The sequence below is a fragment of the Anas platyrhynchos genome, chromosome 12, assembly GCF_047663525.1.
Source record: "Anas platyrhynchos isolate ZD024472 breed Pekin duck chromosome 12, IASCAAS_PekinDuck_T2T, whole genome shotgun sequence".
NCBI classification, from domain to species: domain Eukaryota; kingdom Metazoa; phylum Chordata; class Aves; order Anseriformes; family Anatidae; genus Anas; species Anas platyrhynchos.
The window spans coordinates 12,689,698-12,702,569 of record NC_092598.1 but is presented as its reverse complement, the minus strand read 5'-3'; the positions used below and the strand labels follow the sequence as shown (position 1 = coordinate 12,702,569).

The following is a 12,872-nucleotide window of genomic DNA, read 5'->3' as shown; positions in this document are numbered from 1 at the left end:
GGCTGCTGAACCGGCCGGAGCCACTGGCCAGGAGGTAAATAGTTCCTCCCCGCTCCCCGTGCCACAAGCTGTCACTTTCTCATTCTCCATCGCTCCCATGTCCGTGCTGCTGGCTTCCTCCTGCTCAGCCAGCCCCAGGTCACCGTGACAAAGGCTGGGGCAGGGTGCCCAAGGCCAGCACGAGGCAGAGCCCAGCTCCCCTCGGCATCAGGAGGCTCTCGGGCCAGGAGGAGCCTCCCCACGAAGCCATGCTGGAGCCCAAAGCTGCAATTTCAGCTTTGTGCTCAGCCCTACCTACCATTATCTAAAATCGTCTGATCTAGAGGCGGCCGCGGACAGCTCAGCCACGTGGCAGCAGCCTGCCCTTTCCACGGGGTGACAGGGGACAGGGATGGCATCTGGATGTACCGCAGAACACGCTGCTGCTATCCTGGGGGAGACGGCCTCTGCCCACCCAAAGCTGGGGATGGAGGCTACAAAACCTGAGACTTGCTGTGCTGCCGAGCATCACCCAAAAGAAATCTTCCCCGCATTGGCAAGGATCACAAAGGCTCCTCTGGAGCCTCCCAGCCCCTCATCTGGTTTGGTGTGGGATCATCATCCCGGCACCCCTGTTTAATTCCTGCGTATCCAGCCCTGCTGAGTGCCTGCCAGCCAAGCAGGACGGTTGGGAAGTGGCCTCAAACTGCTCGAGTCCTGCACTGAAACGTGGATGAGGTTACAGGAGCCCGAAACACGCCTTCCATTTCGGTCCCTCGGGGCAGGACAGCTGTCTGCATCGTCTCTTTCAGCAGCTCACGTGGAAGGAAGGAAATCAGCACTCTGCTCCAGGAGCCACAACTCGACCTCCCCTTCCTGAGCTGGGCTCAAACTAGCGATGGCAGGATCAGCTAGGCCACGGAAAGGCTCCAGCAGCTCTGGAATCCGCTTTTCTTCTGCAGAAGCTGAAGGCAGGGACCCCACCTGCCCAGAAGCCCCTCCAGTCCCCAAAGCCAGCCTCTCCTGGGAGCCAGCTTCTGCCTCAGCACAGCCCCAGCCCTGATTTCCAAGCGAATGCCACCAGGAAGCTCCCTCCAAGCGAAGCTGGCAGTCACCACGGAGCATTTCTGGACGGCTGACAGCACGTTTTAGGACAAGGGGGGGTCACTGTGGCCACAGGAATGCGCCCGGCATCCGCCCACCGAGCATCCAGCCCTCACCACCTCCCTGCGGCGCATCTCCACGCGTCGTACCCGCTGCTGCCGGGCCGTGAAGCTGCACGGCTCCTCTCTCTGCCCCTGCTGAACGAGGTCGAGGTCGTCCTCCTTCCCCTGCTGCTGCCTCGCCGTCCTCACGCCGGCTGGTGGCTGCGCGGGGAGGGCAGGGGAAGGGGCCGTGAGAGCCGGGCGCCTGGCGCAGGGCCACGCTTCAGCGCTGCTTCCCGGGGGGGGGGAAGAGGACAAAAACACGAGCAAAGAGTGACTTCATCCTAAAAGGCAGCTGCAGCTTCCTCCGGAGCCTGGAAGGGCAGCAGAATGGTTTCCCGTGGTGCTGCCTTGACACCCAGCGGGCACTCGGCACGCGGGCAGCTGCCTGCTCCCGGCTCTGCATTGCGCCTGCCCGGCACCCCCTGGCCCTGCAGCCAGCAGCTTGGGGTACACGGGCTCGGGGGATTGCTGAGAGCACCCTCCTGCAGCTCTGGAGGTGCAATTTGGCTTCTCCAATTTCCCACAGGACAGATTTCCCCCAGACCTGAAGCCCTGGATGCTGGCTGCCCCAGCAGACGGGCAGAGAAGCAATATCCAAGTCGGAGACGAGAGACAGAGCACCAGGCAGGCGTCCCAGACTCCCATCGGTCACATACAGCCCCCAACCCCCTGCCAGACCCCCCAACGAGTGCCCTGGGGAAAAGCTGGCAGGTCCCCGTGCTGAGCCAGGATGGTGAAACAGGCTTCCTGGCAGCTGTGCCCCGTGCCACAGCCCGGCATCTCCTGCTCAGCAGGCTTCAGGGAGCTCAAACCCAAGCCGCTTTGCCAAAAATCTCATCTCCACGCTTCCCTGCCTGCGTTGCTCCACAGCGAGCTCCTACACTGCGTGGGGCAGCTGGCAGGAGCCAAGGACACCCACAGCCACCGAGCACGGGGCACAGCAGCATCCCTCCTGCTGAGCTCAGAGCTGCCTTTCCTCCCTCTCTTCCCCAGATCAAGATCTCCAGGACAGAGACTCCGTTACCGCGTGGCCCCTTGACTCGGTGCCTCGCGTTTTCTCCCTTTCCCCCTTCCAGTTTCAGCCCCGTACGCCCACTTTGGCACCGCAGGAAAGCTGGGGAGAACCACTCGACAGCCACAAAACGAAGCCTGCAGGCAAACGAAGGAAGCAGAGGGGTTCAGAGAGCAGAGCTGGGAAGCTGGCACCGGCTCTGGGATGCACTCCGATGGGTACCACAGGTCAGGACGCAGCTGGAGTAACACATCCTATTCCGGGGACCACAACAGAGAGGGAATACAGGCAGGAGCACAACAAAGGTGCTGGAAATCATGATCTCTGATGAAAGAAACTGCAGCAACAGCAGGATAGCTGGGGGAGAGGGTGGATGTGCCACTGAATTCACCGACAGCTGGCTGAGAAGGAAGGTGCGCGCAGGAGAGAGGAGTTCGGTGCGATTTGGGGAGGGACGGCGCTGGGCACGGAGCAGCTCCCCGGGACGTGGGCCCTACAAATGCCACGCGGGGGACAGGCTGGTGGCAGTGGCTGCCAGGACACCTCAGCCCCAGGCAGCTGGAGCTGGGCTGCTCAGCGCCGGCCCCACAGCTCCGTGCCGTGGTGGGCTGCCAGGACTGCAGCGCGGATCCCCGAGGGCCCTGAGCTCTTCCACCAGCCTCGGGCGGTCGGTGTTCACCCGAGGCCGATGCCTCCGTGTGAGATCAACCCCCCTGCAGCATGGGGAGGAACCGAGGACCTCCTGCTGCACGCAGCCAAGGTGGAGGAGCCGAAATAAGTGTTCACTCCTCCCCACCTTCACTCCTCTTTAAGCTGAAGCCTCCAACCAGGCGGGACCGAACACAGGAGAGGTGTAAAAACCCTGAGTGTACGGACTCGCTGCCTCACCTGGCCTCCTGCCTTTTACAGGATGGTAAAAGCCCTCCATTTATGCCAGAAATTAGAAGTTTTGGAGCAGATGCATCCCCTGTTGTGCAACCCACTGGGACCCGTGAGGCCCCGCTTGCTTTCAGCCCACAGCACCCCCCAGTCAGCCTGCGAGGAGCCCCCCTACCTGCTCGCCGGGAAGACGCCGCTGTTGCTCACGCTGGAGTCACCAGATGCATCCAGAGAGCCTGGGGGCAGACAGAGAGGAGGCAGTGAGCAGGGCTGGGAGGCTGGAGGGCAGCACGCCCCCCTGCACAGACATCACCAGCCGTCATTTCAGGGCTCAGGGCCCCCGGGGACCCCTTTTTCCCGTGGTGTGACCCCACACGGAGGCCAAGCAACCCGAGCAGCCTCTGCTCCGTGCTAGACAGAGGTCTCTGAGGAGCCACTTGGAAACAAGCACGCAGGCTGAGCCCCACCAAAGCTGCTTCTAGCTCAGCCAGAGACCTTTCAGCAAGGGATTTTAGAGCTCCAGGTGTGCAGCAGAGCGCAGACGTCTGCACAAGTCCACGAGCCTGTGCTGGCCACCATTTGAAACTGGGGCTTGGAAGCGCAGTGACAAAGCACGGTGACAAGATGAGCTTGACTCTGAATGCCCCCTTGTGCCAGCTGCCTCTACTCACACGCAGCAGAACTGCCACATCAGCACAAAGCGGGAGCAGAGCCGGGAATTTTGGCTGTACAGCATCACAGATCTGTCTCCTCCTGCCTGCCTCCAGGTGCGTTGTCATCTGCCCAAAGGAGCAGATATCGACGCAAAACGCAACTGCTTCGATATTTTAACGAAAGAACGTCTCACGACAACTCGGGGAGGGGAAAAAAATATAAAAGTTTGGCTGCTGCAACGCAGCGTTACGCTCTTCCCCTGCAGCCCTTCCAAAAAGCTGCTGCATTGGCCGGGAATCGAACCCGGGCCTCCCGCGTGGCAGGCGAGAATTCTACCACTGAACCACCAATGCTGCCTGCGCTGCTCAGCCCCGCGCGCATCGCCTCCAGCCCCTGCCCCTGCCCCTGCCCCGCTCCTTCCCATGCAGGGTATTCCAAAAGCTGCCCGTGGATACGTTATAGAAAAGCCCTGGGCTGAACATGCAGCCCCAGAAGAGTAAAATCAGCCCATGTTGTTTAAATGTTACATGTGTTTCGTGTGCTGTGATGTGCCAGAGGTAGCACGAAGCCACCCTGGGACAACAGCGCCTGCCGAAGGGATGCTGGCAGCCTAAAGCTGCTCTGCCTGCAGGCCTCGGTCCCCCAGAACCCTCTCAGTTTACTTTTTTCTCCCTTCGGTGCTCTTCCAGGCCTCCCACCACACTTGTCACCTTTTCTCTTTCCTGTTCTGCTGTAGCCTTCTGGTCATCTTGGCACTGGGACAACGCAAGCGTGATGGCCTCAAAAGCACCACGAGCTTGGGAAGGATTAAAAATTCTTTCTGTTCTTTATCCTTCCCCAACATACACTTCCCTCCATGCACATGCCGATGCTCTCTGGCCTCTGTTAGCAGCCTCCCAGGACTAGCACAGCTCTGAGCTCTCCTTGGGGTGACAGTGGCTCCTCTCAAGCCAGCTGCTGCAGGACAGACGGGCTGTCCTCTTCCTGTGTTATGTAGCAAGACACTGATCATTTAACTAAAACGATCTTTTTCAGGTCAGTTAATGGCTAAATCGAAGTGGAGCGTGGTGAGGGGGTGTTCCCCAGGGAGTACAGACCTGGTGGGGCTCCAGGCTGCATCAGCGACCCGCTCTGCAGAGAGCACCAAATGTGTCTGTCTCAGCAGTGGATCATCGGTGAAACAGGTCTCCAAAGCTCATAGAAAATGCAGTTCCCTGCCCCAGAGAACCAAATCAACCCTGGCACTAATCCTAAAGACCCTCACCACACCTCTAACAGCCCAGGTGAACACGGACTCACCGCCGGACGCTGCCTCTGGCTCGGGGACGGGCTCCTCTGAGGCTGGCTCCGCCGGCGGGGCTGTCGCCTGCTTGGCCTCATCCATTTCATCGTCCTCCGGGATGACGAGCTTCATCAGGCTCTGGTTGCACACGTTTGCCACCTCTTTGATGTCTGAGTGGAGGCAGTGTAAGGAACACGCAGTCCTAGGCATGCGCGGAGGAGCCACCGCAGCCCCGGCCCCAGCCCCAGCGCCCCTCGCGTCCACGCGGCCGGGGCAAGCTCTGGCTCTCGGCGGGGCTCCTGGCTGCCTCCGGGAGCAGCTCAGGTACAAGGATACTCTTCTTGCGGTCGTCGTAGGAGAGGCAGGGCAGGACAGCGGTCAGGATCCCCGAGGAGTAGGGCAGCATCACCCGGCCAGCCAGCTGGATGAACTCCCTCATCCAGCACATGGCCGTCAGCTGGATCAGGTCGTCTGGGGGAAAAAAAAAAAAAAAACAAAACAGGACAAGCAGAGGTGAGACAGAGACAGCAAACCCCACGCAACAGGGACCACGTGCAACCAGAGCTGACAAGCCCCCTTCTCCAGCCAGTACAGGTTTTCAGGCACTGACAGCAAAGGTGCGAGGTGGTAGCAGGGCTGGTTAAGAGGAAAAGCCACTGAGCGCTGCTCACCCGCGGCCTGGCAGTGGATCACCAGGATATTGGCCATTTCTGCGAACTTGACGCTGGGAGGATTCTTCTTGATCTCCTTGAGGAACTCCCCGAGGGCCACCTCGCACCTGCGGGCAAGCAGAGGGGGTGAGTTAGGAGGTACGGAGGGCAGCCTGGACACGCGTGCCAAGAGGGGACGCGGGTGTCACGGTGCTTGTGCTCACCCCCCCTGCTTCCTCCTAGCCCCAGCTCCTCAAGACTTCAGACCTGGCAGTGGAGCTGAAAAGCGAGCTCGTGGTGCTGGCTCCCAGGAGTTCTGGGCTGGTGCCGTGCCCCGTTGAGCCCCTTGGGTCCCCAAATCTCACCCCCAGCCCCGGCAGCACAAAGGAACGAGGGTACCGTGCTCAGGGGATGGGAAGGTAGGGCCAAACCCAGCCAGCACAGCCAGACCACGGCGTCCCCCACAGCCACCACAGCCAAAACAACCCGGGGGAGTGAGGCCCTGGCCAAGGACACTTCGATCCACCATGCACAAGCAGTTTCACCATGGTTATACACAAGAATTAAGCTGGTGAAGGGTGACAGCAAACGAGGCACCCACCCGGGGCAGGGACACGCGCTGGCCCCGGAGCACAACGTGGACCCGCACCCAGCTGGGCCCCACACTCACATCTTCCGTATTTCTTTGCTGTTGTCTCCCAGGATCTGGAAGAGCCCGTCCAGGATTTCAGGCAGGTAATCCAAGAGGTTGATGTCAGGCACGGACTCTAAGACCAGGATCTAGCTCGGGGAAGGTGCGAGAAAAGACGGGTGAGTTTTGGAGCAGCCACCTAACCCCAGCGGCACAAATCTGGCGCGATGCTGAGGAACGGAGGCATTCAGAGCTGGGCTGCAGGAAGGAGGGGAGCGTGGCTGCCGTGTGGGACAGGAGAGCAGCACTGATTTACACGAGCAGTGCTTGGTGTTTGCTAACCAAAGCTCTGAACCAGGTTGGCAGAAGCCCATCACGTCCCCGTGCCTACAGCGACACAGCAGGGAGGCGGCGTTTCAAAGAGCAGATGGAAATCTCTGCCGGCTTACCGAACCTGCCCAAATAAATTCGGGTCCCTGAGTTCACCCATCGCCACGGCCACCTGCTGCTTGCCCAGACAGAGGATGCTGAGGGGCCGCAGTGTTTCAGAGGCTGCGTACAAAGCCCGTGCGCACCTACCCAGGATATGATGAACTGCCGGGCGTACTGGTTGTTGGAGTAAATCCTCTCGCGCAGCAGCGGGATGAAGCCCACCAAGTCAAACTGGTTGCTCTCCGTCACGATGTCCTGCAGGACCCAAGTGTGTCAGAAGGGACCTCGAGCACCCCGAGGCCAAGCAGCCCCCCCCAGCCAGCTGCTTTTAAGGCACATGACGGGGAAAAGACCTCAAATCCTCGATAAGCGGGTCTGTCAGAGACAGCCAGGAGACATCAGGAGTCCTCGTGAGGACGACTCATGTGGTTTGTTGAGGGCTGAGGCAGGAATTCCCCTCGGGCAGTGAATAACTCTGAGATGGACCCACAGAGGAAGGCTCCTGCTTGGGATGTGAGCAGGAGGGGATTTGCCCTTCTGATTCATGCCTCGCTGCTGTTCCGCACACACGGCTGAGCAGCTTTGATGTAATCATGTGTGTCGGCGACCGGAGAGCCCCGCGGCTTTGCCTTAAAGCCCTTCCTCCACGCTCGGTGGGTTTTGCTGCCCGGCTGGGTGCTCACACCGGGGCAGATGGTGCAGCAGGAAGAGGCGGCGAGGTGGCTGCTGACTGCTAGCAGGGCAGGAGCCGCTGCCTCCCCCAGCAGAAGAGGAACTGGGCAGTCTGCTCAAGTAAAACCTCCCCAGCACGCAGAGCAGGAAGAGGAACCATGTCTGCCCCACCTTGGGAGCAGCAGCTCTGCTCTTCATTATTCATTTAGGCAAGGGAGGAGGCAAGAAAATGAGAGAGGCAGCCCTGCTGCTTCCTGGGGTGTGTGCACAACTTTAATCAGACCAAATCCTTGCTTCCCCTGAGACCTGGCTCCCAAGAGCTAAACACACACGTTGCATTTTGCAATAACCTGCTGGCTGCTCAAACCCGCTGCCTGGGATCGCCTCCAGCCTCTCGATCTAACAGGCTACAGCCTGAGACAGAAATAAATGCTTTCAGGGAAGCCACACAACTGTGGCAGGATGGTTCCAGCCTCTGGGGACCACGGTGTCCCAAGCACCCTGCTGTGGCCACGTGCCTGCACTGGGAAGAGGAAAAATCCTCAACGGGAAGAGGAAAAATACCTTGAGCAGCCGGTCTAGAAGCTCGGAGCCACTTTTAACGTTCGGGTCAGGATCGGCAGCCAGCTGCGAACAACAGAAATGAGAAAAAGAAATCAGTGCACCAGCAGGTCCCAGGTCTTTTCCTGCCTCTGCAGCGGAGCTCCCAGCGCGCTCACGGGACTGCTGCTCTCCTGTGGTGTTATCGGGATGGTCAGGGACAAATCCCTTTCTCTGACTCCTCATCAGGCTCCAACAAATTCTCCAGACACTTTCTAAGGGGGTTACGAGGCACCCATCACCTCCCCGTGTGCCAGCAGCCATGCTCTCAAGCGGCACCAAAAACCAAGTTTGCAGCGATAAGCTGCCAACACAGACGTGTAGGTGTGGTTTTGACCCTGCAAGCCCCCCAAAAAGACATCGTGCTGCAGAGCCACCTCGCCTGCAGCAGCTCTGGCAGCCTCGTTTCCTTACACCGCTGAACAAGGAGCAGAAAAACGCATCCTGGAGGTGAGCACTGAGAACGTGGTGAACCCTAATATCTACAACACCACGGGGCAGCGTGCCCGCATCTCCGGCGGAGGAAATAAAACCGCGTGGGGGCTCGAGGAAGCTCCTCACCTTGCTGAGGCCATCGAAGAGCACGTTGAAGTGCGGGAGGACGGAGCCTCGGGCCACCTTCACGATGTTGTAGAGGGCCTCACAGGCGTAGTACCGCAGCCGACTGTCGGCGTCGTTGAAGCACGTCAGCACCGGCTCGATCAGCTCCTTCAGGTAGAGCCCGGAGTCCTGCGGGCAGGAGGATGCTGCTCACTGAGGAGCACGCCGCAGGGACAGGGAAGAGCTGGCACCGCCACGGGTCCCAGAAACCAGCAGATTTGGGGTGTGTGGCTGCCTACAGACAGCTCTTGGAGCTGGCTGCTACCCGAAGCAGCTCTGGGGCTCTCGTTCCAAGGAGAGATCGGCGCAGCTTTGCTCTCCCAGTTTGTTAAAACAAACCCACGTGGGGGAACCCGCCTGGTGTTTCTGGAGCATCCAGCACAGGAGACAGTAAAGAAATCACCAGGGTGCAGACCAGCAGATTCAGGCACTTATCAGCATCCTTCAAGGCCACCAAGCCCGACTCCTCCGTGGCTGCCCCGGTGACCGCGGGGCACGCTCCCAGGCTGTGCCCCGGGGCCCTTTTGGGGCTGACAGATCCCAGAGAGGAGTGTTTTGGGAAGAGGCTCTGGGTTTTAACACCAGGATGAAGACAGGAGCGCTGCCCAGAGCCACGTGGCCGTCGGCTTAAAGGCAGCTAATGCCAAGGATGCCAGGCCTCAAGGCAGCCGATTCAGCTGATCAGAAGAAGGGGATTAAATGAACAAGGGAATAAAACTCTCATCGGAAGGGGATTAAGTGAATAAATAAATTACACCTCTCAGCTCTTCTAGCAGGGACAGCCAGCTCCTCCCAGGCTCCGTGCTGCCTTTGCCACGTGCCAAGCTGACTCCTTCCCTTGCGGGCCCTTTCCAAAATCAGCCCCGTGGTGTAAAAGCGAGGAGCCCGACGGAGCTCTGAGCCCATCACCACGGCTAATTAACGCGGCACGTGGAGCAGTTTCTGTCCCTCTGTGATGTGCAGGAGCCAAAAAACACTCGCCCTTACCTTGCCCAGGGCGATGGAGCAGGCGGCCAGGCCGATGAGCCCCCCTTTGCGGCTGTGGGGGTGCTGGGAGAGCGCAAACTCCTGCGACAGGATCTGGATGACGTGCTTGATCTGAGACGTGTTGTTCTGAGCCACGAACTCGCGCACCAGCCTGGGGGGGGGAGAGAGGAGGAGAACAAAAAGATTTTGATTTTGCCTGATGTGAACGCCTTTGGGCTCAGCTCCCCGTGGCCGGCACAAATGGGGATGTGGAGCTGTGGGCACAGCACACGAGGAAGAGGCAGCAAAAAGGGGAAGGTCTGGGGAGAGCACAAGTGAAACCCTTGTCTGGCAGAGCAGAACTTTTTCTTCTCATGTTCACCAGCAGCTTGCTGCCCTTCTGCTGCTCTCACCCCATTTCCATGCCTGCAGCCCTGTTTGCAGCTCACAACCCAGGAACCAGAGCCCAGAGCCAGCTCAGGATCAGCTCTCAAGGGCCCCTCAACCAGGGCTGCATGCTCGCAGCAGCACTTTCAAAGGGCTAGATGCCAGACCAGGCTGGGAGGAGGATTTCTTCCATCCCCAAGGGGCTGAGAGGCCAGAGAAGAAGCCACCAGGTCCTCTGCTCCGTACGGAGCCCAAGCACCTTGCTTGGGGCAGCAGGGGCCGGCAAGCTCCAGGTCAGTGCCACAAACCCAAGAGCCACTTGAGGAAGTGGCAAGGACACCGTTCAACCAGGACACACGCTGTCCCATGGGATACAAGGGTCATTTGTCCCCGACATGGCACAAGATGATGGCACAGCACGCTGACAGCTCAGCACAGAATTATTTCCCACCAGATGTGTGCCCAGCGCAGAGATTTGGGACCTCCCCAGCCACCCGTTGCTTCAGCTGACATTCCTCTTGGATTTTTTAAAAACTCCACTCCACATCTAAGGACAAGCAGACGGGGCTTGCCCGTGAAACACCCACCTCTCCCTGGAGCTGCTTCCTGCACCAGCTTTCGGTGGGGGGCTCGGTGACCCCCACCCCTGGGGGCTGCTCCCACCAAACCCTCAGGGCAGGGCGTGGGGCAGCTGCACACATCTGGCATTGGTGGTTCAGTGGTAGAATTCTCGCCTGCCACGCGGGAGGCCCGGGTTCGATTCCCGGCCAATGCAGCCAAAAAACTTTTTCCCTTTTAATTCCCTTGGATTTCTGCACACGGAGCAGCCCCACGGGCCTCAGCGTCTCAGCCTAAGTAAGGATCCTTACTTTAATCTTTGATGGAGGCACAAAGATTTCCAGTGCCAAACTCCATATACCTTTTTCTTTTTTTTTTTCTTTTTCTTTTTTTAATTTTCCTGCTGCACTGGATTTGGGAAATTCTGACGCTCAGGATTTTGCTCCGACACCCTTCGTGTTTTAATCCTGTGGAGCCAGACAGGGGCCAAGGGGCTGCGAAATCCCACATTGCCCCTTCCTAGACAAGCATCGCTGCCCAACCACCCGCTTTGTAACGCAGAAAAGCATTCTAGAAGACATTTACAACCTTTTCCCCAAAAATGATTATTGGCACTGTTCTTCTCACCCTGCTGTGAGCAAAGCAGCCATCGTCCTCCTCCTTGGGGTCATCATGAAGCCCCTCGCTCTGCTCCACTCAGGAGCTGAGATTTTTAGCAGTGGCAGACGAAACCCCCCAAAAACCTGCTGATTGCAGGCAAATGGCTCCAACTCCGGTCCCAGCCCAGCCCCAGGCCCCATCCAGCAGGAGGAACAGGCACCGAGCTCCAGCAGCTCGGAGGCAGCCCCTTACCGCCGGGATTTAGGGCGCACAGTGGGGTTTTTGCTGGGGCAGTGCCAGCTTTATGCCCCTCGGGGTTTAAAGGGCTCGGGGTTGTGGGAAGCACCCAATGGGTGATGTATGGGGCCAGGAAGCAGGAGCTGCCCCCACGTTATGGGGCAGGGGGCCGGGAGGTGCCCCAGCAGGGTGCTGAGTGCCTCTTTCCATAGTGCTGGGGACGTGGGTGCTGCTCCACCGCAGGTCTGGGCTGACCTCAACCCAGGCACCCCCGCCCCAAGGGCTGCCCCTTGCCTTCCTCCCCCTTGCACCCTTCCCACGGTGGGCGCTCAGCAGGTCCCAAATCGGATTTGGGGGTGGCACAAAGTGGGGAAAAAACCGCGGTCCTGGAGCAGGACGCGCGGGGCTCCGGGTGCGCACGGGGGAGATCCCGATACCCACTGGGGGGGGGGTCTCCCGGTGCCTCCCCCCGTCCCTTCCCGCCCCCCGCCGCTCACTTCTCGATCTCCAGCGCCGCCACCTTCCTCTTCTCGTACAGTTTGTCGTTCAGCGCCCGCACCACGCTGGGCGCCAGCGGCGCCAGGTCCCGCTCCGCGTTCATGGCACCGGCGGCCTCCCTACCCCCCTCCCCTCCCTCCCTACCTGACCCCCCCCCCAAAGCTCCGCACCCCCCTCACGTGACCCCCTACCAACCCTCACGTGACCCTCGGCACCCCTCACGTGACCCCCAGCCCTCTCAGGACCCCCCCCTGGCGGCTGGAGGACCAACACCCCCCCAGCCTCTCCATCACCCCCCCAGCCTCCATCACCATCCTCGCTCCGTGCTTCACCCTCTTTATTCCAAACCATTACAGAGAACACCCCCTATAGCCCCCCCACACCCCCCTATAACCTCCCACACCCTCCCTATAACCCCCCACACGCCCCCATTAAGCCCCCCAAAGCTCCCCCCAGTTTGCCATGCCCCCCCTTTAGCCGCGGTGCCCCCCACAATCAGCTCCATCCCTGTGGAGGTCCCCCCGGTCACTTGTCGGTGGGGAGGCCCCGCAGGTAGTACACCCACGAGACCCCCGACCCCACACCGGCCGCCCGGGGGCAGGAGACCACCAGGCGGCTGCTGACGGGGGTCCTGCCACCACCCGGGCTGCCCTCGAAGGAGACGGCCATGAAGATGGTTTTTTTGGGGCGCAAAGTCCCGGTGGCCCGGACGGCGAAGGCCGGGTTCTCCACGCTGTAGGTGAAGGCCGTGGGCTGGAGGAAGACGTTCTTGAAGGGGATGGAGGTGCTGCCGCCGGCCTTGACGAGGAAGGGGCCCTGGGGTTTGGGTGGCAGGGCCAGGCCGAAGAGCGGGATGCTGTAGTCGCCCCCCGGGGGGCCCGAGAGCCGTAGGGTGGCCCGGGACTCGCCCAGCTGGCAGGGCTCGTAGGTCACCTCCACGCACACCTCCGAGCCCCCCGCGCCGGCCGGGGGCATGCTGATGGCTTTCTCCGTCTGGAAATCGGGGCAGTCGGTCTGCAAGGGGGGC

The 12,872-nt window shown here is 60.2% G+C and overlaps 2 protein-coding genes and 2 non-coding genes across 4 annotated transcripts in view; 1 reads left to right on the top strand and 3 right to left on the bottom strand.

Annotated features, from left to right (window-relative positions):
- The window catches only part of VAC14 (VAC14 component of PIKFYVE complex), a 41,344-nt gene extending 29,336 nt beyond the window's left edge, over window positions 1–12,008 (bottom strand). Inside the window, exons 1-10 of the mRNA XM_038185489.2 lie at window positions 11,845–12,008; window positions 9,587–9,737; window positions 8,561–8,728; window positions 7,964–8,026; window positions 6,875–6,982; window positions 6,335–6,444; window positions 5,686–5,792; window positions 5,351–5,485; window positions 5,032–5,184; window positions 3,254–3,314 (exon numbers count right to left, since the gene is read on the bottom strand). Coding sequence (XP_038041417.2) covers window positions 3,254–3,314; window positions 5,032–5,184; window positions 5,351–5,485; window positions 5,686–5,792; window positions 6,335–6,444; window positions 6,875–6,982; window positions 7,964–8,026; window positions 8,561–8,728; window positions 9,587–9,737; window positions 11,845–11,948 — 1,160 coding nt within the window. The 5' untranslated portion in view covers window positions 11,949–12,008. The remainder of the gene's footprint in view (window positions 1–3,253; window positions 3,315–5,031; window positions 5,185–5,350; window positions 5,486–5,685; window positions 5,793–6,334; window positions 6,445–6,874; window positions 6,983–7,963; window positions 8,027–8,560; window positions 8,729–9,586; window positions 9,738–11,844) is intronic.
- On the bottom strand, window positions 4,015–4,085 carry TRNAG-GCC (transfer RNA glycine (anticodon GCC)). Its single transcript has one exon. It is a non-coding gene; the product is annotated as a tRNA-Gly (tRNA).
- On the top strand, window positions 10,657–10,727 carry TRNAG-GCC (transfer RNA glycine (anticodon GCC)). Its single transcript has one exon. It is a non-coding gene; the product is annotated as a tRNA-Gly (tRNA).
- A 292-nt stretch (window positions 12,009–12,300) lies between the features above and the next one.
- HYDIN (HYDIN axonemal central pair apparatus protein) overlaps window positions 12,301–12,872 on the bottom strand; it is a 113,335-nt gene continuing 112,763 nt past the window's right edge. Inside the window, exon 85 of the mRNA XM_072043947.1 lies at window positions 12,301–12,859. Within this exon, the coding sequence (XP_071900048.1) occupies window positions 12,371–12,859 (489 nt within the window). The 3' untranslated portion in view covers window positions 12,301–12,370. The remainder of the gene's footprint in view (window positions 12,860–12,872) is intronic.